Source organism: Balaenoptera ricei, chromosome 9, assembly GCF_028023285.1.
Source record: "Balaenoptera ricei isolate mBalRic1 chromosome 9, mBalRic1.hap2, whole genome shotgun sequence".
NCBI lineage: Eukaryota > Metazoa > Chordata > Mammalia > Artiodactyla > Balaenopteridae > Balaenoptera > Balaenoptera ricei.
The window spans coordinates 112365821-112391128 of record NC_082647.1 but is presented as its reverse complement, the minus strand read 5'-3'; the positions used below and the strand labels follow the sequence as shown (position 1 = coordinate 112391128).

At 47.3% G+C, this 25308-nt stretch overlaps 1 protein-coding gene across 1 annotated transcript in view; it reads right to left on the bottom strand.

The window, feature by feature from the left end:
* Positions 1-6036: 6036 nt before the first annotated feature.
* Positions 6037-25308, bottom strand: part of DDC (dopa decarboxylase) — an 81954-nt gene continuing 62682 nt past the window's right edge. The window contains exons 10-15 of the mRNA XM_059932909.1: positions 19592-19668; positions 16329-16348; positions 14836-14934; positions 12539-12640; positions 9003-9210; positions 6037-6428 (exon numbers count right to left, since the gene is read on the bottom strand). Of these exons, the coding sequence (XP_059788892.1) occupies positions 6415-6428; positions 9003-9210; positions 12539-12640; positions 14836-14934; positions 16329-16348; positions 19592-19668 (520 nt within the window). The 3' untranslated portion in view covers positions 6037-6414. The remainder of the gene's footprint in view (positions 6429-9002; positions 9211-12538; positions 12641-14835; positions 14935-16328; positions 16349-19591; positions 19669-25308) is intronic.

Below are 25308 nucleotides of genomic sequence, written 5' to 3'. Positions count from 1 at the left end.
CTTGTATGTTTAGAAAGCACCATATAAATACTCTTTGGGTAATTAGCAATTTTTGGTTTTTTTGTCACCAAAATTAAGTGACAGCATTTTGGAGAATTCATGTAGACCACCGTCTTATCCTCCTAAGAGTATTGTTCACATACTGAAGTAAATTTATTGTTGCCAGTATTAAAATTTTTCCAACGAGTGACACTAGCGTTGCCACTTTACTTTTGTGTGTTTGATAGAAAAGCATTTCCCAATCCGGCAGTTTTTTCTTCCTGCGCAGCTGGCAAAATCTAACTCAATTCCGTACCCTCTCTAAGCTTCAACTTCCTCCTCATGTATAAAACAGGAATAAGCATCTCTAACTCAGGATGCTATCGTAAGAGTTATGATTAATATGAGATCTAATGATTAAATTATCAGAGCAGGAGCTGGCACACGGCAGACATTCAACAGAAGCTGTGATGCTATATTTATTGCTACTATTAATGCTATTTGCTATTGTCAAACCCTTAAGCCATAGCAAGACTTTTTCTTCTTTTACAAACGGGATATTTTAGAATAATGTTATAAGACTTCAGCATAATTTGTAGGAGTTTAGCACTTGAGCTATGCAGGTCTTAAACTTTCCTTCTGAGACCATAGGTTGTTTTGTTTTGTTTTCTCCTGGGGAGAAATTTTTGAACCTGCAAGGGAAGAAGTTTTCACTTACAGCAAACAGAGTGCCAGTTCTTCACGCAAGGGATTCTGGGAGCTGGCTGCTCATTTCCATATTCATGAATATTATAAACATGGTCTCCAACAAATGCCAATGCACACCTCAGTGATCTCATTTGTTTTTGAGCAGAGGGAGACTATGGCCCCAAATAATGTGCATCCCTGTGTACAAGGAGAGTCACTTTAATTTTAAAAGAGGTGTGTTTGTAGGTCCAAGGAGGTGGATGGGGTAGAGGGGAGGTGGAAGCAGACAGGACAAGAGTAAATTCCTTCTTGGTGGGACTCCTGAGTGTGGCTAGACTCTGACTGATGTCCAGCCTTTCAGCTCCCTCACTCAGCATTAAGGAAGAAGGCAGAATGAGGATGGAGGACCGAGGGGATGGGTTCCTGCCTCCATCGGAGGAGTAAGGGGTGTGTGGACCGGGAGTGACTGAGATGTGCAATGCCAGCAAAAGGTTTTCCCTGACTGCACTGAATGACCCATGAGGGCTCTGATGGGCCCCCTGGCATCACCATCATAAACAGAGCTGGTGAATGGGGAGATGGGCCTCCCCTGAAATGGGGCGGGCAGAGTGGGGAAGGAACCATCTGCTTCGGTTGTTTTCCTCCAGAGCGTCACGGCCAACCTGAGTCCGTACTCCTGGTGCTTCCGGTTTGATACCATATGTTGTGAGTTGAATCGTATCCCCCCAAGAAGCACCGCCCAAGTGTCGGGCGTTGTTATCGCTGGGCGAGCCCTTTGCTCAACACGGGTTGCCCAGATTAGAGCTTGTCACTGAAAAATAACCCATGCTGATGGTGGTGTATCTACTTTGTAATTTAGCCAGATTCTCTTATTTTCATAGACTGTTGGAATCTCAGATACAGAAGAGAGCTTAATGGTCATGTACTGTAGTTTTCAGTCCCTTGGAGATGTTTCCTGCACCATTTCTCAACAGTTGACTTTCCTGTCACCAATGAACACTCACAGTGGTGGAGAATTTACTGCCCTGTAAGAAAACACATTCTATTTGACGATTGGCTGATTTTCACGTTGGAAAAATCTGTCTCCCTCTGTGTCACTTGCTCTTTGGAGGCACAAAGACCCTTCATGTCAGAGTGAGTGTAAAATTTGAAGACAGCTACCAAGTAAGGCCTCTCTGTGTCTTTCCCAGTAGACATCCTTCGTTTTAACCCTCCTCATGTGACTTGGTTCCTCTGTGACACCTGGGGATATTGCCATCTCTTACCTCTGGCGGTGTCTGGATTTGACTTCAACATTCTGGATGTTTTTGGATCCATCCAATTTGCATCTCTGCCTGTATCACACTCAACCTTCCCTAAAGTGGTAGTTCCAAATTTATCCAGTTTATGCAAGCAAATTACTCTCACTGCTTTCTTATTAATTTTTTCTATTACTTATTACAAGTATAGGTGATGGCAAATGACACAGAGATACCAAAGAAATAGATTTCAATATCAAATGCAGTAAAAAAAAAAAAAAAGCAAAAAAAGATTTGATATTTGGAGATTTACATGATTCAGAGAAGCAATAAAACAATTCTTAGCTCAAAAAGCCATCTATTGGCTCTTTCCATTGGTGGCAATTTCCATTCCTTTCCTCAAAAACAGGCTTTCTGAATAAAAAATCAGCAATATTTCTTGCTAATTTGCTGCGTCTGTTGGACTCCCAGGTTAAGGGTCACAGGTGTGAAGTCGATGGATGGTTGATACCCGCTTCCTCTGGGGTCTTCCTCTGTTTCCCCTGTGATGATCAAGGGGCCACCCAGTGACAAACTGCCTCTCCTTTTTAAAATTTATTATTTTTTAATTTAATTTTTATTTTATATTGAGGTATAGTTGACTTACAATGTTGTGTTACTTTCAGGTGTACAGCACAGGGATTCAGTATATTAAGTTATATTCTTTTTCAGATTCTTTTCCCATATAGGTTATTGCAGAGTATTGAATAGAGTTCCTGGTGCTATACCGTTGGTGCTTGTTGGTTATCTACTTTATCTATAGTAGTGTGTGTATGTTAATCCCAAACTCGTAATTTATCCCTCCCCCCACTTTTACCCTTTGTTAACCACAAGTTTGTTTTGGAAGTCTGTAAGTCTGTTTCTGTTTTGTAAATAAGTTCATTTGTATCGTCTTTCTAGATTCCACATATAAGTGATATCATACGATATTTGTCTTTTTCGGTCTGACTTACTGCACTCAGTATGGTGATCTCTAGGTCCATCCATGTTGCTGCAAATGGCATTATTTTATTCTTTTTTATGGCTGAGTAATATTCCTGCTTCTCCGTTTTATCTGGGCTGTTCTACAGGTTCCTCTTGTGACTGGCATGGAGTCAGCTGAATGAGAGTCTCTGGTTTCAGGAAGTTTGGCTGTTTGCTGCATGTTAGGGAGGAGGCATATGATTCCAGGAGATCCCTTAGGTCTGATACTATAAGAACTATGTATTTGGTCTGTGTCCTGGTTCCTGACACAGAGCTCCTAAATCCCTTGGGATCTGTGGGTAACAGGAACCTCTTTTGTTCTAAGGAGGCTACTCGTGGCAGGTCCCTAGAGAGGGTAAGGATGGAGGCAGTCACCATGGTGAGAGGGTTGGAACATTTAGCCCCATCCCACCCCCAACCTCGGAGCAGGGGAGAGGGGCCAGAGACTGAGTGAATCACAATAGCCAATGTTTTAATCAACCAGTCATTTACTGGAACCCCCATAAACATCCCTAATCGACAGGGTTTGGAGCACAGATTGGTGAGCACATCAGGCTGCTTGGAGAGTGGTGCCCTCTGGGAAGGCATGGGAGCTCCGCACCCCCTCCCCCTGCCCTGCCCTATGCCTCTTTTCTCTCTGGCTGTTCCTGAGTTGTATCCTTCATAATAAACTGGTAAACATAAGCAAAGTGACTTCCTGAGTTCTGTGATCTGTTCTGGCCAATTGTAGACCCTGATGAGGGCATGATGGGAACCCCCAGTCTATAGCGGGTCAGTCAGGAGTACAGGAGGTCCCGGGCTTGTGGTGAGGTGAGAGTGTCTTGTGGGACCAAGCCTTTAACCTGTGCAGTAGGACACTCACTCCAGGCAGGTGCTGTCAGACAGATGGAGAAATGATGTTAGAAAAGACTCCATGTTTTTGGTGCCAGGAGGGAAAACCCTTTCATCTGGTGTCAGAAGTGTCATAAGTAAAAACTGTTTTCTTGGTGTCAAGAGGTTAGTTGTGTCCAGATTGATCTGGGATTTTCCCAGCACTAACTGGAGGTGCCCGTTATCGGGAGATGCTATCTGGTTCCAGTACCAGCGGTGGTCTGTGTGCTACATCGTGACACTAGATTGAATATAGGTTTAGATGAAGGTGCTGTACAGATGGATTAGGCTGCGTAATCCAGACCATCAAAAACTTCCCCCCATTGGACTATTTGGGGATTGTCTGGTTAGGGTCAGGGTCCAGGACTCTACCCTGGGAGGCGAAGGCGGGATTCTCCCAGAAGGGAGTGAATGTCCTCACTGCCAGTTATCCTGAGAAAAGGCTCCTCCCAGGGAGCAGACAGCCCACTTGACAGCAGAGGGGGGTGGGGAAGGGTGCCGCATTCTAGTCCTCATGCGGACAAGTCACTAGGCCTCTTGATGTCTCAGTTTCCTCAACTGTAAAATGGGAGTAATAGTTGAGGACCTTAAAATAAGTATTAAATAAGTTAATATTACAAATATTTACAACGGTACCTGGCATAGAACACATGGCATGAGGATGTGTGTTAAATAAACTGGGGGGAAGTATGTCCTCCTGTTTCTAGGCTGGGTGGTTTGGGGTCTGATCGCTATGTTATGCAGATGCCTAGAGAGGTCTGGAGGTGGGATGAATTGTCACGAGTTACCTAGAAATGAGCCAGAGGTCGGGCAAGCTTCTATCCCTGCTGGGTCTACACCAGAGCTGATGTCTGAGAATCCCCGACGAAGTGATCCAGCCCGTTCAGAGGGGGGCTCTTCATCACTCAGCTAACTTCCTGCCGCCTGTCTGTACACATCTCCCAGCAGCAAACCTACTGTCATCTGCCGCCTGGTCTCCTGCCTCGAACTAAATCTCGGTCACCTTTCCAAAGTGCACTTGTGGATGGGCTGGGTGGAGCTGCTCCCACAAGGCTGAGGGCTGCGCTGGTGACTCTGTGGCCCCATCTGGGGGCCCTGCAACAACCTCAACGCAAGAGCACACTCAGGTGCAGGCAACCTCACTGTAAAATGCAGGCACCTCAGCCCCGACACAGTGGCCTGATCGCTCGGCCTTCTACAGCTGCTAATGCGGTGGGCCCAGTGGGTCCCAGTGGCCCATCCCACATCCCCGCACCGTGCTGGAGGTCAGGTCTGCTCCACTGATGGGTAGAGAACAAACCACCTGACCAAAGGAGATGGGGACCACATGGCATCTGACATATTTCCAGATTTCCGAAAAACAGATCTTTACATCACATAGATAACAGAGGTCTTTGAAATTCAAATATCCATATAAATAATCCAAGGACCCGTTCTGAGAGTGCTTTTGATAATTCTGTAGTCTCCAAATGACAAGAACTAGTCCTGGGATTAAAATACACGTTTCTAAGAACAAAAATGATTTCAAATAAAGATTGGTTGTTTGGATAAAAACTGCATCTTCTTGGTATTTATGTGTAAAGAGCGTCTTCAGGTGTTTATTAGTCATGATACTACAGGGCAGGTGGACTGATCAGATGAAGAAACCAAGGCTCCACAAGTCTTTCCCATCACGCCAGCAGAACTTGGTCTCTGGCTATGTCTTGGTTCTGAATTCATTTCTTTAGAAGTTGGAGTCATCTCCATATAAAACTTGTGTGTTGTTATTGCAACAAGAAGAGTGCCTGACATATACTAGGCACTCCATAAACATTTGTTGACTAAATGAATACTGTTTAAAAATATCCAAGAGGGCTTCCCTGGTGGCGCAGTGGTTGAGAATCTGCCTGCCAATGCAGCGGACACGGGTTCGAGCCCTGGTCTGGGAAGATCCCACATGCCGCGGAGCAACTAGGCCCGTGAGCCACAACTACTGAGCCTGCGCGTCTGGAGCCTGTGCTCCGCAACAATAGAGGCCACGACAGTGAGAGGCCCGCGCACCGCGATGAAGAGTGGCCCCCGCTCGCTGCAACTAGAGAAAGCCCTCACACAGAAACGAAGACCCAACATAGCAATCAATCAATCAATCAATCTTTAAAAAAAAAAAAAAGAATCCGCAAAAAAAAAAAAAAAAAAATCCAAGAATGCCTCATTGTTGGCTGTTTTGAAACAATCAATTTGCTACAATGTGGAACAGGATGCTTACCAGACACAATTACCGTTACACTTCACGTTGTTTATTAAGCATTAAGTCACATGACAGAACAATTTAAAGACTATGGATATAATCTCAAGTCCCATAATTATAGATCGCCCCGGAAAATATTTCAATAAGACTTTACCACCACTGACAACTTCAGGGGCACAGAAACTGATGATTTTTTAATCAACAAAAGTCACAGCCAAATAATGAATAAAAACTATATCCACTGGGGTTAACTTATAGCAAATATTTCTTCATTGGTGAGAGGCTGAACAGATGTAATCACGAGGTTCTTTCTGGATAACTTTGGAGAAAGAAGCATGGGCCACATTCAGACTTGCTTCCATGGAGCTGGGATGATACATCTTTTCCTCTCATTCCAGTATTCAGATCACTTCAACTTTTGATCTCTCCAGGGAAAGAAAAGAACATGAATATATGGCTGTATTCAAAAAAATGTAAAACTCATTTCTGCCACTGAGATCAGCAGACACTACAAATCAGGCTCTCTTCCCCCGGGAGAGGCTTTTACCAGAACAACACTGATTACATGCAATAAACATTTGGAAGACTGAGCACTGTACATAACACAAAATAAAACGAAAATTAAGTTAAATATTTTTAATTGTTTACTGAGCTCTTAATATGTGCTTATGTCTCTTTTAGGCACTGTATAATGTACTGCTAGAAGAGGACAGGCTGCTAAACGAGAGAACAGCTTAGACTGTGTCCAGAGGACGTGGAGAGAAAACGTTTGTCACTGCATTCATCAAAGCTGTAGCAGTGGTTACTGCGACCATCTCCATCTCCATCAGACTCTTATTCATCTTTATTTCCCCCAGATTTTGCACAATTACTGGCAGAATGGATGTTTACTGGCTAAATGATTGAATAGATTAGTTTGATCATGCTGTAATAAAGTAATATATATATAATAGGTTATATATCACATTAAAAAAGTGATTTTTAAAGGATTCAACTAACTGGTTGATTGAGTCAGGCTACTGTGGGTAAACTTGGCCAAAATACTCATTATCATCTTTTTCGTTTTCTCCAAGCATGTACCTTTAACAATGAAGCAAATAACACCTAATTTTAAAATACTAAATAAAATAGTGTAATTGCACACACACACACACAAAATGTAAAAATCAGAACTTTGTATATTCCTCATTTGAACACAGAGAAGGAGTATACTCTTTCTCCAACTGTACAATGGAAAAGAGTTTGAACTGGAAGAAATGAGTTTTTATTGCCAATCTGGCTTCTCTATGATACATTTTATTCATGTCAACTAGAATCTTGGTCCAGTTTCCGACCTTTTGTCAAATAGAAATAGTTCCTTCTTTCTCTCAGAACTATGACCACTGGATTTGATATAACCTTACACAAGCACAAGTAAAACCAAGGTATTAAGATTTTCATCACTCTAATTAATCGGACCAAAACAACACACACGCATTGTGATTTACTATTGTATCCTACATTTAAAAAAAATTAAATCCTTTTGTTTTTAGCTTTGGAATTGATAGCAAGTATAGTGACTCCACAGTAATTGTGACTTCTGTTGGAAACATGCCTCTGTTTCTGATCATTTTTCTGAGCTACAGTCTCTTTCTGTGATGTTTGGGGCATATGGGAATAAGATATGATGAGATACACAAACATAGGGCTGCAGAAATGTTCCTCTGGAGTGTTTGCCTGATGTGATTTTGTTTTGAATATATCTTATTGCCCTCCCCCCACACACGCACCCACCACACACACCCATGCTTATTGCGGAGGAGTGGAATAATCTGGAACTATGGGCCTCTCCCAAACACCTTTCAGAAATGCTCAAGCTGTAACTGTGGCATTGCTCTGGGAAGGGTGGCCCCCCAGGTTACGAGCATCCGACCTTTAGGAAAGGGCTTTGCCGAGCCAGGAGAAGGACCTGGTGTTTCAGGACATGTCCTGACAGAGGAGGTGGGTCTCTGACCTCACAGGTCAGAAGGCTGGATGGATCTCTCACATAAATGTAACAGTATTTAACTTTTGATTTTTTTGAGCACTGTAGTATCTCAAATATTCACAGTTAAAATTAAGAGCCCAGAAGATCAAGTTGCATGCAGTCAGTAGACTAATTCCATTGCACACTTAGGTTCTGCATCCCCCGTGGGTGACGACAGATGGGCAGTGAGCAGGAAGAGAGAGAAAGAGAGTCAGAAGCTCCCACCACCTGCCTCCTCCAAGTGGGGCGAAAGGCAAAAAGACAGAAAGCAAGACAGTGGACAAACTCTAGTGGAATGATTCCTAAGATAGCTTAATGCCGAGGCTCTGAAGACTCTTATGGTTCAATAGACATCATTCCAACCTGTTGCCAACACCGTGTTTGTGCAGATATTTTCCTTAGAAGTCACCTGCCCGCTGTCTTCAGGGTTCCTGTAACTGATGCCCAGTATTCTAGACATTTCCTTTCTCTGAACCGTCATGAATTTGGTCTTTCCTGACAGCAAACCAGCAGTCATGTCAAATTCCTTTTTGAATGTTTTCATTCATTTTCAGTTATCTACCATTTGCCAGTTTAATGTATAAGCGTGCTGTGATCGTAAGTTGCCTCAATGCAAACTGAAGAAAGCTGGGGGGAAATCATAGGCATATGTGATTGATGGTCTCGAATAAAAGAATACAAAGCAGAAATCTATCAAAGTTACTAAAGATTCACTACAGGCTATGTTCCCTCCACTTCTCCGGACCAGACAGGGCCTGGTGGTTGTTTTTTTCTTTTTTAATGGAGAGTATTTTATTTTATTTTATTTAGTTTTTGGCCGCACTGTGCGGCATGTGGGATCTTAGTTCCCCAACTAACAGGGATCGAACCCGTGCCCACTGAAATGGAAGTGTGGAGTCCTAACCGCTGGACCACCAGGGAAGTCCCGATAGGGCCTGCGTTTATCCCCCTCTTTATGTGGTGGAGGAAATCTGGCCCCCGCAGCACGGCTTACCCGCCTTTTCCTCCCTCTGTGCTCCCAGCAGCTCAGTCGCCAGCCCTCGGATGTGCTCCCAGGCCAGCCGCACGTGGGCCGACTCCACCGTGCGTGAACAGACGGCAAAACGCAGCACGAACTGGCCTCTCAGGTGACAGGGAACCAAGTGGATTTTCCTGGCACTGTTTATTCTTTCCAGAAGAGCTTCGTTCAGTTTGTTGGAGCCCTGCAGGGATTGAGAGAGAGGGGCGGTGCTCGGGTCTGTGGGGACCCAAACACTCACCACCAAGTGAGGCCAGCGTTGGGTGACACACAGCCCCAGATCAGTGAGGGAGCCACCTCACCGCTGGCCTTTCGTCTGCAATGGTAGAAAATTCAACTAAGTGATCGTTACATGGCCCTGAAAGATGGCAGCCCTCCCACAAGACAACTTCTTCATGTTCTAGTGTGCTGTCGAAAGACGAGCCTTCCGTGATCCAGGTTTTTAAAGAAAAAAAGAAGATTCCTAGACATGTTATCTACAAATTGATGAGCTTAAAGAGAAGAACTGTTTAATGGCACCAGCGAAGAGAAACATTCAGAAGAATTCTCAACAGTACAGTAAGTCCCCTGCATACGAACTTTCAAAGAGGCAAACGTGCATGTCCAATCTCATTAGTTCATGTGTCTCGCGTATATCGTCAAGTGCATGCATCCTCTACAAGTGGTTGTGCTTCTGTGTACTTTACTGTACAGTACTGTGCAGAGTACAGTAGTACAGTGTCTTTATTTCAAGCCCAGGATGTCTGCAAGCAAGCCTAAGAGCAGCGGTATACAGCCAGTTGTGTTAGTTGGGTACCTAGGCTAACTTCGTCGGACTTACGATCAAACTGGACTTACGAATGTGCTCTCTGAACAGAACTTGTTCCTATGTAGGGGACTTAACTGTACAGAAAATGAAGCGTAATAGTCAACTTCTTGCTAGGATCTGGGAAAAGTGCCCATGAACTGTGGACCAAGGGACCACTGGTGGACCCGCCTCTGGAAAGGAGCAGCCCAGCAGCCTTGGGCAGGGAGACTGGGGGCCCACGCCTCACACTAACCAGGCCAGATGGGAGGTGCGTGTCACACAGACCTGGGAGCCGTCCCTCTCCTGCCTGGTCCGTCCCGTTACTCCTCGTAGTTGCCCCCAGCCCTCTCAGTCTTCATTCTGTTTCCAGGCAGTGACTGCACCCCCACACGCCTTCTAGTTGTTACAGAAGGTCCTGGAAGTGGGGCCCAGGGTCCTGGGCCATGTGACCCTCAGTGGATTACACTGTTCTTGTTCTTGCTCCATCTCGAGGGCAGGGAGGATGGCGGGAAGGGAAGTGTCCTGGTCGGCCGGATGCTGGACACCGGCCTTGTGTCCGTGCAGGGCCTCCCGGCTGCTGGCTGATGGCCTGCACGGGGCTCCAGCTGATGTCCCGTGGACAGCGCATGGGCCAAAGGCCACTCAGAAACTGCTGACGTGCACCAGGTCCAGACAGAGCTGGACCTGCTTGAGGTTGAGGATGAGAAGGAAGAAACGATGGTATGAAAGGATGGAATTTCACCAGGAAGACTTCACAGAAGAGCAAACACCTGAAAATTATGTATGTAGGAAGTAAAAGCAAGTCGCTTAGGAAAACTTTGCTTGCCATTTTCAAACGGATTGGACAAGATATATTTTCTACGAGATAGAGGCAAAGAGCCAAACAGAGAAGTCAGTCTGAGATGTAACAACAGAAGCAACAGCAAAGACGGACTGAGCAGGTGCAGAGTGGGATCAGGGAGGCTGGCTGAGATGAGGCGGGGGAAGGAAATTGGTGCCATGGCAACAGCTTATCCGCTTCAGGTCAAATAAAGACCACGCACATGTTGAGCCATGGATGATGGAGAGGACTTGACATCCAGAATGGGCAGCCACGGTGCGAAGAATAAAATAACAAGATAGCAGATGTGGGGGGCAGAAAAGTGAGGCATGACGCCTGGATAACTTCCTCCCTGAGAAGAAACTGGATTCGTGGAATGGAAGTAACAAGTTTCACCAAAGATATATTTTGCTTTCTGAAAAGCCCCAGGGCTTCCTGGGCGGGAGGGCACACCTTGCTGCCCAGGAGAAGAGTGGGCAGGACACACACAGGCAGCTTTGGTGCCCTCGTAAATGAGCAGGAGAAAATAAAAGTCTTGACTTTGACAACATTACGCTCAGTGGAAGAAGCCGGTCACAAAAGGCAGCATATTGACGAGCGCATGGACATGACTGTCCAGAGCAGACAGGTCCACAGGGACAGGAAACGGGTCCGTGGCCCGAAGGACGGGGGCTGGGGCGACTGCGGGTGGGTGTGGACCCTCTTTGGGGGAAAATGAAGATGTTCTGAAGTTAGATTGTTGTGGAGGCTGTGCAACCCCGTGGATAGGCTGAAAATCATTGAAATGTATACTTTATATGGACAAAGTGTATGGCACGTGGATGATATCTCAATAAAATGGCTAAAAATTAAAGAATGTAAATCCTACAGGAACACTGGCAGTAGAAACAAAACAACTGATCGATGGCGAGCAAGTCAAAGCACACTTGCCACCAACGCCAGCGCGGACTGAACTGCCCCATCCGGTCACCCCAGGGACCTTGCGCCAGCCTCCGCACACCTGTGCTCAGGTGTCTCTGAGTGACGCGCTGCAAGGACCTCACGTCTCCCTGCCAGCTCTTGTGTCAGGACTCTGCTCTCCCTCTCCTGCTTCCAGGCTTTTCCATGGCTGGTTCCTGCCAGCCTTCAAAGCCCCAAGAATCACAGAGGGGAAGGGAAAGGGGGAACCAAGGGCCATGTTTGGATGGGTAGCGCCTTGCCAAGGCGACTGAGCCCATGGCCCCTTCTCCTGCTGCCCTTTGTGGATTCGGACAAGAAGGCCTGTGGGTGGCGTCAACTCTGCAAACAGAAAGCCAGCCAGAGAGCAGGCAGGGCGCTAGGCCCCAACCCGGCTTCCCTCACACAGGGCAGGTTACTAAGGGGCCTGTGCGTGCAGCTCCTCTTGGGGTCTTTGGAGCAATGTGGTCATGATTCCCAGCAAAGGTGGCTGAGGCCCTCAGGCAAGAGAATAACCGAGCCCCAGGGACCAGCGCTCCTCCAGCCCCTGCGTGCGCACCAGCAGCCTGAGGGTCATGTAGGGGTCAGCGGGTCCCGGGTGGGCCCAAGACTGGCTTCTCACAGGCTCCCAGGTGAGGCCCATGCTTGTCTGGGGACCATGCTCGGACTAGTGAGCCCGTGGTTGGGTCCGTCCTTGGAGGGTTCCAGTGGCAGGGATGGATGGATAGAGAAGATGGCAAGCATCCTCGGGCCAGGTCTACACAGGCAAGAAGTCTGAGCACCAGTGAGAAGAGTAGGTGTCCCGGGAAGTCAAGGCAGGGAGGTGGGAACAGCAGGCTGGAAAATTCGGGGGGAATCCACGGTCTCTGGAGAGCTCAGGCGAGTTTTGGCACATGGACATGATGAATGAGAGTTTCCTCTCTGTCATACTCAAAGGAAATGCAGACGACTAAGTTGACTTAGACGTACCTTTAGCCGGAAACAGACCAGCCCCAGAGTGACTTCTGCACAGATTTCAAAGCGGGGGTCCTGGTGCACCAAGGCCTCGAATTCGTGGGACAGCTGGACGTGCTGCAAAGGGAAGGGACACCTGTCTGAGTTTCTCATCACCACTTGGTTCAGAGCTTAGCCACCTAGAAAACCATATTAGGCCGCACGTCTAATATAATTCATTGATAAGCTTTAGCCATTTTCTTCAGCACTGATGTCACCCACTCCCCAGCTGTCCCCGTGCAGGTTGAGAAACTGGCTACCAGGAGAAAAGGGCTGAAGTCTTCAGAAAAACACCCCTTGTCATCTTCTGCGCAGGGGACCGTTTTCATCCCACCAAATAATCTTTTATAATTTTAGGATAAATGTTGTCAAGAGGGGTTTAAACATTCCAGAAGAGAAACAGTGGCCGACGTTGGCTGGGGCGCCGAGCACTTCACCATCCTGCTGTCGTGCTGACCCGCGACACAGGGAAGGACACCACAATCACGCCCATTCTGCAGACCAGGAGACCGAGGCTGATGCTGATACCAGAGCTCCAGGTCTGCCGCCGTTTGTTACTCCACAGCACCTGCCACCGGAGGTGAGAACCTCACCTGTCCAGGGCTGCCTGCTCCCCCTGAACCCACCCCCTTACTAAACGCCTCGATGTTTACAGAAACCAAACGCTGATTCACACAGTATGTGATCGGAGAGCCAGCTCGCCTGGGTCTCGGCACACATGGAGCACGTCCTAAACCCCGGTATCCAGCGTGGGGTCACTGGCAGGGGTCCTGGGAGCACCTGAGCAGAGATCGTGCTGCTCCAAGTGTTGGGACAGACACGCCGTTTGAATGAGTGGCCCCCGGGCCCGGGACGACCTAGAGGGCTCCAGAGACTGTGCTGGCAGGGGTCCCCTCGAGCTGGGTCCTGAGGAGCCGCCCATCTGCCGGGGTGTATGGGGCTCCGGCCACTCAGTCCCCTCCTGGGAAGGCAGGGCCGGTGCCTCTCAGGGAGGCTTGCAGGGCTTTTCAGGAAGCAGCGATGTGATCACACCCAGCTTCCCCTGAGGTTCCAGCTGGAATCATCGTGGCGAGATAAACCACCTGGGTTTTGCCTTCTCTCCCCAGAGCAGCTGCACCGTCATTAATTTTGAGCACAGGTCCTGCAGTGGGGGAGAACTCGTGAACTCATGCACACGCCCCTCCTAGTTCTCTTCCGCACGGAGAGCCTCCAGGCGCTTTATGGCCCCCAGAGCAGCCTCGTAAGACAGATGGATGCTTGTGTGTGCGGCACCGCAGGGGCCCCTGCCCGCTGCCACGTGCCCTGTCGCAGGGGAGGGGCCTGGGGCCACCCCTCCACCGCCCGAAGCTGCACTGTCGCCAGAATGAGACACTGCAGGCTGCCCCATCCCCGTGATGTCTGAGGACCTCTGTCCACCAAGGTGGGTCCACAGGTGAGGAAGGACGGCAGGATGGGAGCGCCCGGCTGGAAATCGGCAGGCCTTCTGCAGCCAGTTAAGGGAGCAGACCTCCTCTGGACTCAGTGTCCTCGATTGTTAAAAAAAAAAATAAAGCAGGGTATACACACTACTCTATATAAAATAAACAAGAAGGTCCTACTGTACAGCACAGGGAACTCTACTCAGTATCTTGTAATAACTTATAATGGAAGAGAATCTGAAAAAAGAATAGATATATACATATAACTGAATCACTTCGCTGTGCACCTGAAACTAACACAACATTGTAAATCAACTACACTTCAATAAAATTTTAAAAAACAAAGCAGGGTCGTGGGGCTTAGAGTCGATCCAAGGTTCTCACATTTTAGCGTACATCACAGCCACCTGTTTGCTTGCTAAATAGAGGTTGCTGAAACCCACTCCGAGAGACCAAGGTCGTGCATGTGCTTCTGGCCGGGGGTGTGTTGGAGAACTGCCGAGCTGGAGGGCATCCCACCCACCCAGCCCAATCTCTCCCATTCTGGCAGTTTCCTGGAGAAAAACCTACTGCATCCTCATTACCGCCATTGAGGACTGGACCTCACTGTGGCCCAGCGGTGGCTCCGGTGGCAGCTAAGAGTGTCTGTCACTTCGACAGTCTCCGGGAGTGATAACCTTCAGTCCCCGTGAAAGTGTCTAAAAGACCCAGAATCGTGCATTGAGCATCTTACAAATGCCCTACTCTCAACAGCCCAAAGTATCCCTTAGAGTGGTTTATGAAGACATCTTACTTCCTTTCTAAAGTCTAAGACCTCCCTAATGTCACCCGGATAAATAATGAAAACAAACTCACCTTGCGGATATAGGCCTGCAGTCCCTTGACTCCGTACATCCTAAAAACAAACCACATCTTCAAAGAGCGGAACCTCCGGCCCAGCGGCAGCTGCCAGTGCTGAAATGAGACACAACGCGGCACATCCGTGAGGGCTATGCTAAGGGCTGGTTTCCTTTTTGACTCATGGCCTTGTCTGTTTCTCTTGAAGGCCCTGGAGGCCACCCCCTCTGGCTGCCATGCCCAATCCTGGATGGCAAAGCTGACAGCAGTGGAGTAAGCGGTCCGGCAGCCGGAGGCTCTCTTTGCAAAGCTCCGAGATGCTCGTGCAGGGCACACGGGGGCCAGGCCAGTGCTAGGCTCGGGAGCCATCATGAGCAGATGGGAGGAGGTACAGGCCTGCCCCACGGGGCTTACGACCCGGTGGGGGTGGGAGGGGGGCTGTTCACTGGTTTCTCTGCCTACAGGAAAGAGGACGGGGGCAGCAAAAGCCCACATCCTCTGCAGCGCGCTCCCCGTGACGCCTCAGCACCATTCTCTAGAGCAACATGCATCCTCTTCCTGCCCCGCAGGCCACTGTGGAATGACCTGCCAGACGCTGTCACCAGAAAACACATCTGTCAACATGCGGGACGTCTCATGAGCTTTCCCTAGTTTTTCCTGAATTTGTCAGCTGCCCGGCTGTGACACTCTCCAATGGTTGTAAATGTACCAAAGCAAGCAAGAGAGGACACAGAGGGGAGAGAAGTGAGGGGACATTTGGGAAGATAAAATAGTGGCACTTCATTGCGATTTTACACATAGGCACGTCCTACTGGAACTTATAAAGGAGGTGCCAGGGGGGACTTTCCTCCATCTTTGTTTACTGGAGTAAAAAGGGACACAGTTTGAGTGTTCATTCCACTGTCACCCTAAAATGCTGTCACTACCTCTCTGGAGTGGGGTAGATTCCCCGGGGGCAGAGGTGCCCTGTGCACCCAGCCTTTTCCCCTCACCCCCAACCAGACGTAAGTTCGGAGAGGAGGAGGCCCAGGCTTATTTGCCATTTGATTCCCAGCCCATCTCCCGGCTCACCGCAGCTGCCAGAGCAGTGCATGGCTCCTGCCTGGGGAAGGAGGCTTGTCACCAGAGCAGCCAGTTAAGAGGCTGTCGTCTGAGCCCTTCTTATGCCCTCTGACCCTTTGCTCTCCCACTGTCCTGGGGATGCCAGCTCCTGGCACACAGCCTGAGCACACAGTGGAGGGACCGCCCCGCCTTACAGAGGAATCTTCCAAGGAGCACAGGCCGCGTCATTTCCTCCTAACCTGAGCCCTGCCATCCGTGGGCTCAGCAGAGCTGCCCACTGCCAGGCCCGATCGCTAGTTAGGACCCAGTTAGAGGGTGTCCTCTTGTGGGACCCTGATCCTGAGAGGACCGGGAGGCTGCAGGAGCTACAGCCCATGACAGCGCCCCGCACTACATTCACATTTTGGATTACCACGGGCCTGGACTCAGGGAGACAAATCTCCACTTACCCTGTAGTCAGTGATAAGCCCTGGAAAAGAGAAAGAAAAAGGAAACAGAAAGGAACCATTAGACACATTAGTTGATTACATGTCCAAGTCTTTTCTATCATCTCCTGAACCAGACATAAAATCACCGAGGGCAGGGCTGGGTGTTCCTTGAGCCACTTCCCAAGGTAACAGATTCAAGGGCGGGGGGGATTCCAGAGAGCAGAGCATAAACGGAAGTGCCGAATTATGAATGGATTCCCATTCATTTCACTTTCTGCACTTACATAAGCATGAAAATCTGAGCTTTCTCCTTGTGCCCGGTGGTAAATTGGCATTCAGATCCTATACAGCCTTCATCATGCCTTCATTCATGCGTGGGAAGGTGAATTTGTGGTATAAAGAGCAATTAGAATGTAAAGAAGAATCAAACTTTTGATGGGTGTTCATCTGTGTATTCTCAGATCTTAGTCTGGGTTCTGGCGCTGAGCAAATACCCAGTGGGTATTCTTCGAGTCAGTTTCAATATCTGGGATTCAAATGGCTTCACAGGGGTTATGAACTAGTTTGCATTTTAGTCTCCCCTTGTGCCAAAAGCTGTAAAGCCAAGGATGGTATGGAGGAAAGAACGCTGGACAAAGAATTTCGTAGACAGAAGTTTCTGCGTGGTAGTCTTGGGCACAGAATCAGGTGGGGATTAGAGAGATGCGTTTTGGACCCCTGATCCTCCAGTGTCGTCCAGAGGAGGCTCGCTGTGGCTGGTGAGCACACCCGGCTCCCCAGGTCAGATCAGCTGTGGCATGGCCTGGCGGGCCCTCACCGAGGTCAGCTGGCATGGGCCGTCCACCTACCGCAATCCGCCACCCACTCTGATAGACTGCATTGGGTCCACTGGGCACAGCGTTAGGGTTAGGGTTAGGGTTAGGGGTCAGGGTTAGGGTTAGGGTAAGTTTACGGTTCTGGCTCACCTCTTTCCTATCTTCCAAATGTACAGTTTTTATAATGAAAGAATTCATCTGAAAAGTCTATATACCAGGTGTGGCCGCTCTTTTCCTATCATCTGCATTGTGACAGAAATTTCTGTCATAGAAAAAAAAAAAAATCCCACTTTTTTGGGTCACTCTTTGGCACGAGTCCAGTGAGACAACATATGTAAAAGTGCAAAGCAAACATAGGGGTGTACGGGAGCCGTAATCACTCCCACTGTTGCTGCCCTAATGTTGCTGCCACAGTGCTCACCCGTCAGGGGAACAGCGGGGAGAGTCCCCCCAACTCCAGGGGGTCTCAGGTGCTAGCAGGAGACAAATGACCAGTGAGCGTGACGGCTTCACGTGCAGTGAAGGAGGCGTGGGGAGATGTGGGTTAGGGGCAGACAGCAGGCGGAGGGCACCTGCTCACATCGAGGGGCCTGGGAGGACCCCTGAGTGGGAGACTTTGGTCCTGGACCCCAGTGATGAGAGGGACGCGTCCCAGTGGCCCACAGGAGGATCTGGGCAGCAGCCTGGGGAGCTGCGGGGTGTCGGGGGAGGGGCAGTCCACGTGGGCAGTCCTGAGTGGGCTTTTCAATAGTTAAATGATGAAGAGATTTCTTTATTGAATAGAAAGGATCTTTTAAAAAAAACACTCTAAACATATTTCATTTCAAATTACAGCAGGCTTCGCAGGAAAGTGAGATCCATCCAGATAAAATATACCCTTATATCCAGTGGCCATAGAAGTTTAAAGTTGATTTTGGGTGATTTACTTGGCAAACACAAAATGGGTCATTGCTTTTGTTGATTCATAAATTTTTGGGGGGAAAAAGTACAAATAACTAAGATTGTTCATCTTTAACAGCCATAGCCAATATTTCAATCAGAAACTGCCTTTCTATAAACGTGGAATAAAATTACACTTTTTAAAAATTCCTGGAGCAATGAACTTTACTGAGATGGCTTAAACTCATTCTAAGAATTCCTTCTTTTTTTTTTTTTTTTTTTTTTTTGGCCATGCCACATGGCTTGCGGGATCCTAGTTCCCCGGTCATCAAGGATTGAATCCAGGTCCTGGTAGTGAAAGCGCTGGGTCCTAACCCCTGGACTGCCAGGGAAGTCTCGAGAATCCCTTCATTGTTTAAGAGCAGCATTTTGCTAACTGTCATGATGACTGTGGTTTTCATTATTCAAACATGAAATGCATTTTTAAATAGAAGAGCTTTGGCAGCTGGCTCCTAATTTCTCATGGCTTTATGCCAACGCCATTTTTAAAAACTAGACTTTATTTTTTTAGAGCAGTTTTAGGTTCTGAGCACAGCTGAGCAGGGGGTGGGTGCTTGTGTCCGATGCACCCCATGGGACGGTGGGCAAGTTTAAGAAGGCAAAACCGAGGTCTGATCTTTCCGTGGAGACCGCATGGGCTGGGGTCCGCATGGGAGGGAAGGGGCTGTGCCTTGACTTGTGTCACTACTGTTCAGCGCTCCTGCCACAGTCATCAAAAGTGCCTCATCTTCCAGCCAGCCCAATTCCTGCTCAGTTCGTGGAGGGTGGGGTCATGTGATCTCCGGCGTTCCTCCCATCACTAACATCCACTGTTGTCTAAGGAAACTCAACGACAGTGGCAGAAGTTCCCAAAGACTTGGCCTTCCCTCCCTGGGGTCCCCGGACCCCATGGTGGCCGGTGTGGCACCTGCTGGTGGCCATGAGGGCTTCGGAGAGTGAGAGAACCCTCTCCCACCCGGAAGCTGAGTCCTATAGGGACAGACAAGCATGTAAATCACCGTCCCCAGCGTGTGGATTACAGTGAGCGGGCAGAGAGGGACGGGGGTGTCTGTGCAGGTCACCTCATGCATTTTATCTGATCAGGATCTCAAGTAAACCGTAAGGTTTGTTTTTTACTAGGAGACTTAATTTTTAGAGATCTGCATTTGTGAGTGGATCCTGCCTCAGCCTTGCCCAATTTTCTCTTCCCTCCCCAGGCCCCTGGCCCAGCTGTTTCTTCCCCTGGTGCCACTGGTCTAAGCGATGCAAACTCTCTTTAGGGCAGTCATCATTTCAAAGGCTCAGCGCAGGAGGTGCCCACGCCCGTGTTGAGGGCCGTGTGGCCCCTCCGGCCCTATGGGTGCCTCCCCCAACCCTGCCCCAAACAGTGAGGAGAAGAGCCAGGACCGCGTCTCCATCACCAGCCCCCCTCAGGAAGCAGCTCTTCCTGGCTCTGCACCCGGCCCCCTAGGACCAGTCTGTGGACATGACTCTTCACCATGGACGCAGCTCTGATGGGAACAGACTGGAGAAACAAGGCCTGCGGCTTACCTGAGTCCTGGTGGCTGTGCTTTAGGTACACGGGGTCCAATTTAAAGGCTCCGGTCAGGTCAGTTCTCTTTTTCACCCTGTTTTAGAGAACAAACCAAGGGGCTTAACGAGAAGGCGTCTCAGGTGGGCCTGCACGGCCCTCGCCTCCTGTTCCTTCTCCTGCTGGTTTCAGGCTCCCCTGCTCCCCGCTCCCCTCCCTGACACCCCACTCGGCACGCATGCCCCTCATCTGCACCCCCCGTCCCCTGGCTCGGCTGTAGCACAGCATTAACCTCCAGAGCTCCGGGCCCCTGAGGTTGGGGGTTCGTGGTATAATAAAAATAAGTCTTTGGTCTTTATTCCTGGTCCAACTAGAATTGCGCCGAGACCTGACATTGAGTCTCCATTTTCATTTAGTTAGGACTTCTGGAATGGCTTCCAAAAAATTGTACCCTTTTCTTCATAAAAATCTACACAGGTTTTGATATATTTATTCATAGTAACCTTACATCTTTTCTTGCTATTATAAAAAAATATTTCTTTTAAAAATTTTACACGTGCTACTTATCGTATATGCAAATAAATGCAACCTTAAAAGTGCTGTGTATCTAGAAATCTTGCTGTGTTCTCTTATTAATACTTTCTCGGAAGATTCTGTTCTCATTGAAGACACTCACACCATCTGAGAATCATGAGTTTTGTGGCTTCCACTGTAACCCTTACTTTTACTTCTCTGTCATGTCTTACTGCACAGGTTAGGAAAGCACAACACTGAATAGGGTGTGTATTAAGGGAATTGTAATTTTTTTCCCGATGTTAAAGGCAGTTTTTCTAATATTTCACCACTGAGAATAGGTTTGCTGTAGTTTTTTGGATGATATTTTTTTATCAGATTTGGAAAGTCCTCTTCCGTTCCTCTTTTACTAAGAATTACAGAATTTTATCTAATGCTTTTTCCGTATCTAATGAGATGATAACTTTTTCTTCTCCATTACTGTTAAGCATGGTCATGACATTTTAAAATCTTTTAATATTTTTAAACCACCCTGGGATGTCTGGAATGAACACATTTTAGTCACGATATACCATCTTTATTTTTCCCTTAAACATTATTGAATTTTATTTGCTAAAATTTACTTGGAACTTCCACATGTAATTTTGTGAGCTTGTCCTGTAGTTTTTCTTTCTCAGCTTCTCATCTGGTTTTGGGATCAAAGTGACACTGACCTCATGATATATGTCCCCCTTGCTGGTCTGTGAATTACATTTATAATTAGACCTATAGATGACTTGACAATTGGTAGAACTTGCTGTTAGAAGAATTTGGATGTTTCTGTTGTGTGAAATGTAACTATTGGCACATAATCTTTAGAGCTATGAGACGTTTCAGGTTTTCTATTTATTCTTGAGTCAGTTTTGATGACATATTTTTTGTAGTTATTGAATATGTACATTTGTAGGCAATTCTGGAATGATGTAATTCATAGTGCTCTCTGACTATTTTTTTAAATGCCTGCTGTGTCTGTGGTTTTGTCTTTCTTATATTTCCAGTACAGTTTACTGTGCCTTCTCCTCTATTTCTGGTCCTTCTTTCTGGAGAGCATCTATTTTATTAGGCAGGTAAAGGACCAGCATGTGGCTCTCTTGATCTGTGCTCCTGTTTCCTTATTTCCTATTTCATGTCTGTCTCTTCATTATTTCCCTCCTTCTAGTTTTGAGGGTTTATTCTGTCGCTGTTTTCTGGCTTCCTTTGGACCCTTAGCTAATTATTTTCTGGTTTTCGTGTTTTCTGTTTAAGTCTGTTCTCCAAGTCCTGCTTTACTGCATGCCCATGAATTCTGTCACATCTTCATATTCATTCAGGTCCTAGGATTTCCAGTTTCCCTTTGTTCATTGATCCGTGGCTCCAGTGGGTCTGTGGTGGTTTGCTCTCCAAAATTTAGGTACCAGCTTTGCTTTTCCTTGTGAAGTTTAATGATACTACAAAGAAGAAAACTTTATTTAAACAAGCAAATGGACGTGTGCATGCACATACGCAGACATACATGCTTGCACACACACACACACACACACACGCACAGAAACACCCTCTCTAGGGATCAACGTCATCTCACCCCTGATGGGCCTCACGGTGAGGAAAGCCTCTCCCTGTCACCGGACACATTCCTGAGGGATGGTCCTGAGGGAGGAGGGGGCAGGGGACACCTGTCCTATCTAGAAAGCATGGCTTCTTATGTTGTCTTTTTAAGAAATCTACAACTCTGTGTGTGAAGGGCTCCCTGAATGAGGGCTCCTGCTACCTCTTGGTGCCAGAAACAGTATAAAGAATTCAAGATGCCAAAAGCACCAGGACCAAAGTGCAAAGAAACAAAGGAGATTCATAGAAAACTGTGTTGTCATGCACAGGTTCTAGAATCACGTCTTACCATAACCAGAGTGATTTAAAATCTTCCCAAGTAACTGAATTTTTCAAAAAATCCAATACAACAGGGTTGTACAAAAGCTATAAAACTAAAAAATTTAATTTTATCTGGAAAAAAATTAATCCTCTTTTTAAAGGCAGAGTAAAACATGCCCTTGGTGGAATTTGAGGCTTTCTTTGGAGAAAATCTGATATTAAGGGACATTGAGGTCAGAGCAGAATGGTTCATATTTACATATAAAAGATTCAAAATACCCAAATGAACAATGAAGAGCTTATGAACAGAATAATGAAATCATTATAAAACGTATTTACTGGGCTTGTAATGAGGTCAAGTTTTTAAAACTTCAATTATCTTGTCCGTTTTAATACGTAGAGAATATAACCAAAGAATTGAGTTTAAATTATGGACTAACCATTGATAAAATTTCATTAAACAAAAGAGAGACCCTTCTGATTTTGAAGAATACAAAAAAGCCAGTGAGAGAAAAAAAAAATCCATTTACATCTTGTTTGTTGTATTAGCAAAACCTTTAAACACATCTATAAAAAATTCACAACTTAGGACTGTTTGTTTGCTTGTTTTCAACTCTGCAGAGTTGAAGGATGCCTGGCCTTTTCTGAAATCCAGTTCTTATGAGTATCCTTATTATCTGTGTTCTACTGTGTTGGGACACCTCATTTTTTACTGCAATAACCTCTTAGAATAGCAAAATATATGTATGTGATTCCCTGGATTTTCAGAACAGGACAAAAAAGCCTCTGAGTCGACTCTTAGCCATCCTTCTCTCCCTGCTCCCTGTCAGCAGGCCACAAGGTTCGCTTACATCCTCTGCAAACACACAGGGGTCCCCAACTTGGGCCCAGATTGTTCAGTGGACCCTCAGCTCAGGTAGGCGAAGGGGTAGCTGCCTTGAAACAGGAGAGGAATGCTGTGGTCCATTCACTCTCCTTTGGACTTTAGGCTGTATGTGCCAGGGCTAAAATCCAGGACTGTTTTCAGTATTCAGAGAGAAAGTGGAATCAGAGTCAGATTGAACAAAAGTGGACAGAGAATCAGGGCCCAGTTTTGCCTCATTCACACTAAAAACAGCTCTCATTCTCCGATTTCTTCTGTATCCATCCGGGACAATTCCAACGTGTTCTCTGTGCGTCCTTTTGTTTAGCTGTGTGTTTGTAAAATGGATATTGCTTTGTGTGCATGTCTTCATTTGCATCCTGGGAGATACATAATTCTGTATCTGACTCTTTTTACTCAGTTATAGTTTTTGTACCTTTACCCCTAGTGCATCAGACACATGGGTCTAGCATGGATGGCTGTGTGCCATTAGCAAACCCATGCACGTCTCAGAACTCCAGTTGCCTCATCTGGATGAGGGACGATAATTCCTATACCAGTAAGGCTGCAATAGGATTAGGTGAGGTGGTGTATGAGAAAGCAAAAGGCCACCTACTAGCAGGTAATATCTTGAATGTAAAATTTGTACTCGAAGCATCATTACTGCTGTAAACGGAAGAATCAGGCACCCCTGGATGAGAGTTTAGGTGCATTCGCTTTGCCCATTCCAGCAAGGGCAGGGGGAATTCTCTCCACACAGCCCAAGAACTTAGGTTTACATCTCACTTCTTCACAGAATCTGGTGCTGTGATTTAACTTGGTACATCATTTCCTCAAACCAGAAGTATCTGGAGAGCAACTATAATCCTTCACGTGTGCCTGCTCGAGGAGCCTGGCACTCACAGGTGCACAGGGCCAGGCTGGCCACGGCGCTGTGCCAGGTGGGAAGGGTGCACCAGCATCCCAGACCGGCAGAAATGATGCTTTAAAGGCTCTCAGTAATGGATGAGACATTGGAAACTTGCATGTTTATGTAAAAACACCAACTTCTAAATGTGGGCAGCTTATTTAAAAGGAATTTAAACCTACATGGACCACAGGAAACCATCTTCAGTAGCTGTCACCTGTTCTGAGTTTGCTGTTGTGCACACGTGCGTCTCAGGGCCTTTGCACTGGCCGCTGCCCCACACCCCCGCAGGTCCGCATTGCCTAGACCCTCCTCACGTGCCCTCTGTCGGACGCCACTTCACCAGACAGGCTTCTGGGCAATGAACAAAGGGGCTGATCGAGGGGTCTCGCTCGCACACCCCTCTCTACCCCCAGCTCCCCACGCTTCTCCCCTGAACCTCTCCCCTCTGTCTTCCCAAACCCTTCCCCGCCCTGCACCTCCTCACCCCATGGATCTCGGTTTGCACTGGACTAGACTTGATTTCATTTAGGTTCTCAGTTTCCTTCGGTTGTATTTTATTGACTGAAAACTCTACCCCATGGCTGAGACTCCTCAAGTCCAGGAATGATAGCGCTCTGGTTTCAGTCAACAGCGCTCAAAACAAAATGCTTTCCAACTAAATCCTGACCTTCCCTTCTCCTTGTAGGTCTCGGTTTGGACGGGGCTGCCCTCAGTTGCAGAGGCTGCTTCACTAGCATCACCCAGGGCAACCCCTGGGGTGGGGGTCTGGGCGGGTGTGTAAAGGACCTTGTGCTGAGCACCCCGCAAGCTGGGCAGTGCTCAACACGCCCCTGTGGGCAAGGAGAGAGAACTTCTTTGCAGGGAAGGGGTGCTTGGTGTGGTGGGGTCAAAGGAAAACCTACGTTTGATAAGAATCAAAAAATCAGAAAGTAGTAGGTGGCATAATTAAGATTATAGGGTTTAAAGTAAGCTGACCTGGGTTAATTCCTTAAATATTAGTCTTCTGGCTTTAACTAGTAATTTCTTATGAGCACTGTTCTGGGCTGAAGTATGTCAGCACCCCCCAAATTTATACATTGAAGTTCTAACCCCTGGTACCTTAGAAAGTGACTGTGTTTGGAGACAGGGTCTTCAAAGAGGTAATTACATTAAAATGTGGTCATGTGTCTGGGCCCTGATCCCATAAGACTGGTGTCCTTCTAAGAAGAGGAAATTTGGACACAGACATGCACAGAGGGACAACCATATGAAAACCCAGGGAGAAGAAGGCCGTCTACACACTGAGGAGAGAGGCCTCAGGAGGAACCAGCCCTGCAGACACCTTGGTCCTGGGCTTCTAGCCTCCAGAATTAGATTTCTGTTTTTTAAGCCACGCAGTATGTGGTACTCTGTTACAGCAGCCCTAGCAAGGTAATATAAGCACAGCGCCCAAAATAGTAGACATGGGTAATTTTTATGTTAAAACACGAATCCTTCAAGGTTAAATTCCATCAATCAATATTCATATCATCATTACCATATCATGGGACGAACCCCTGGGTTTGGGAGAGACCTGATTCTCCCAGATG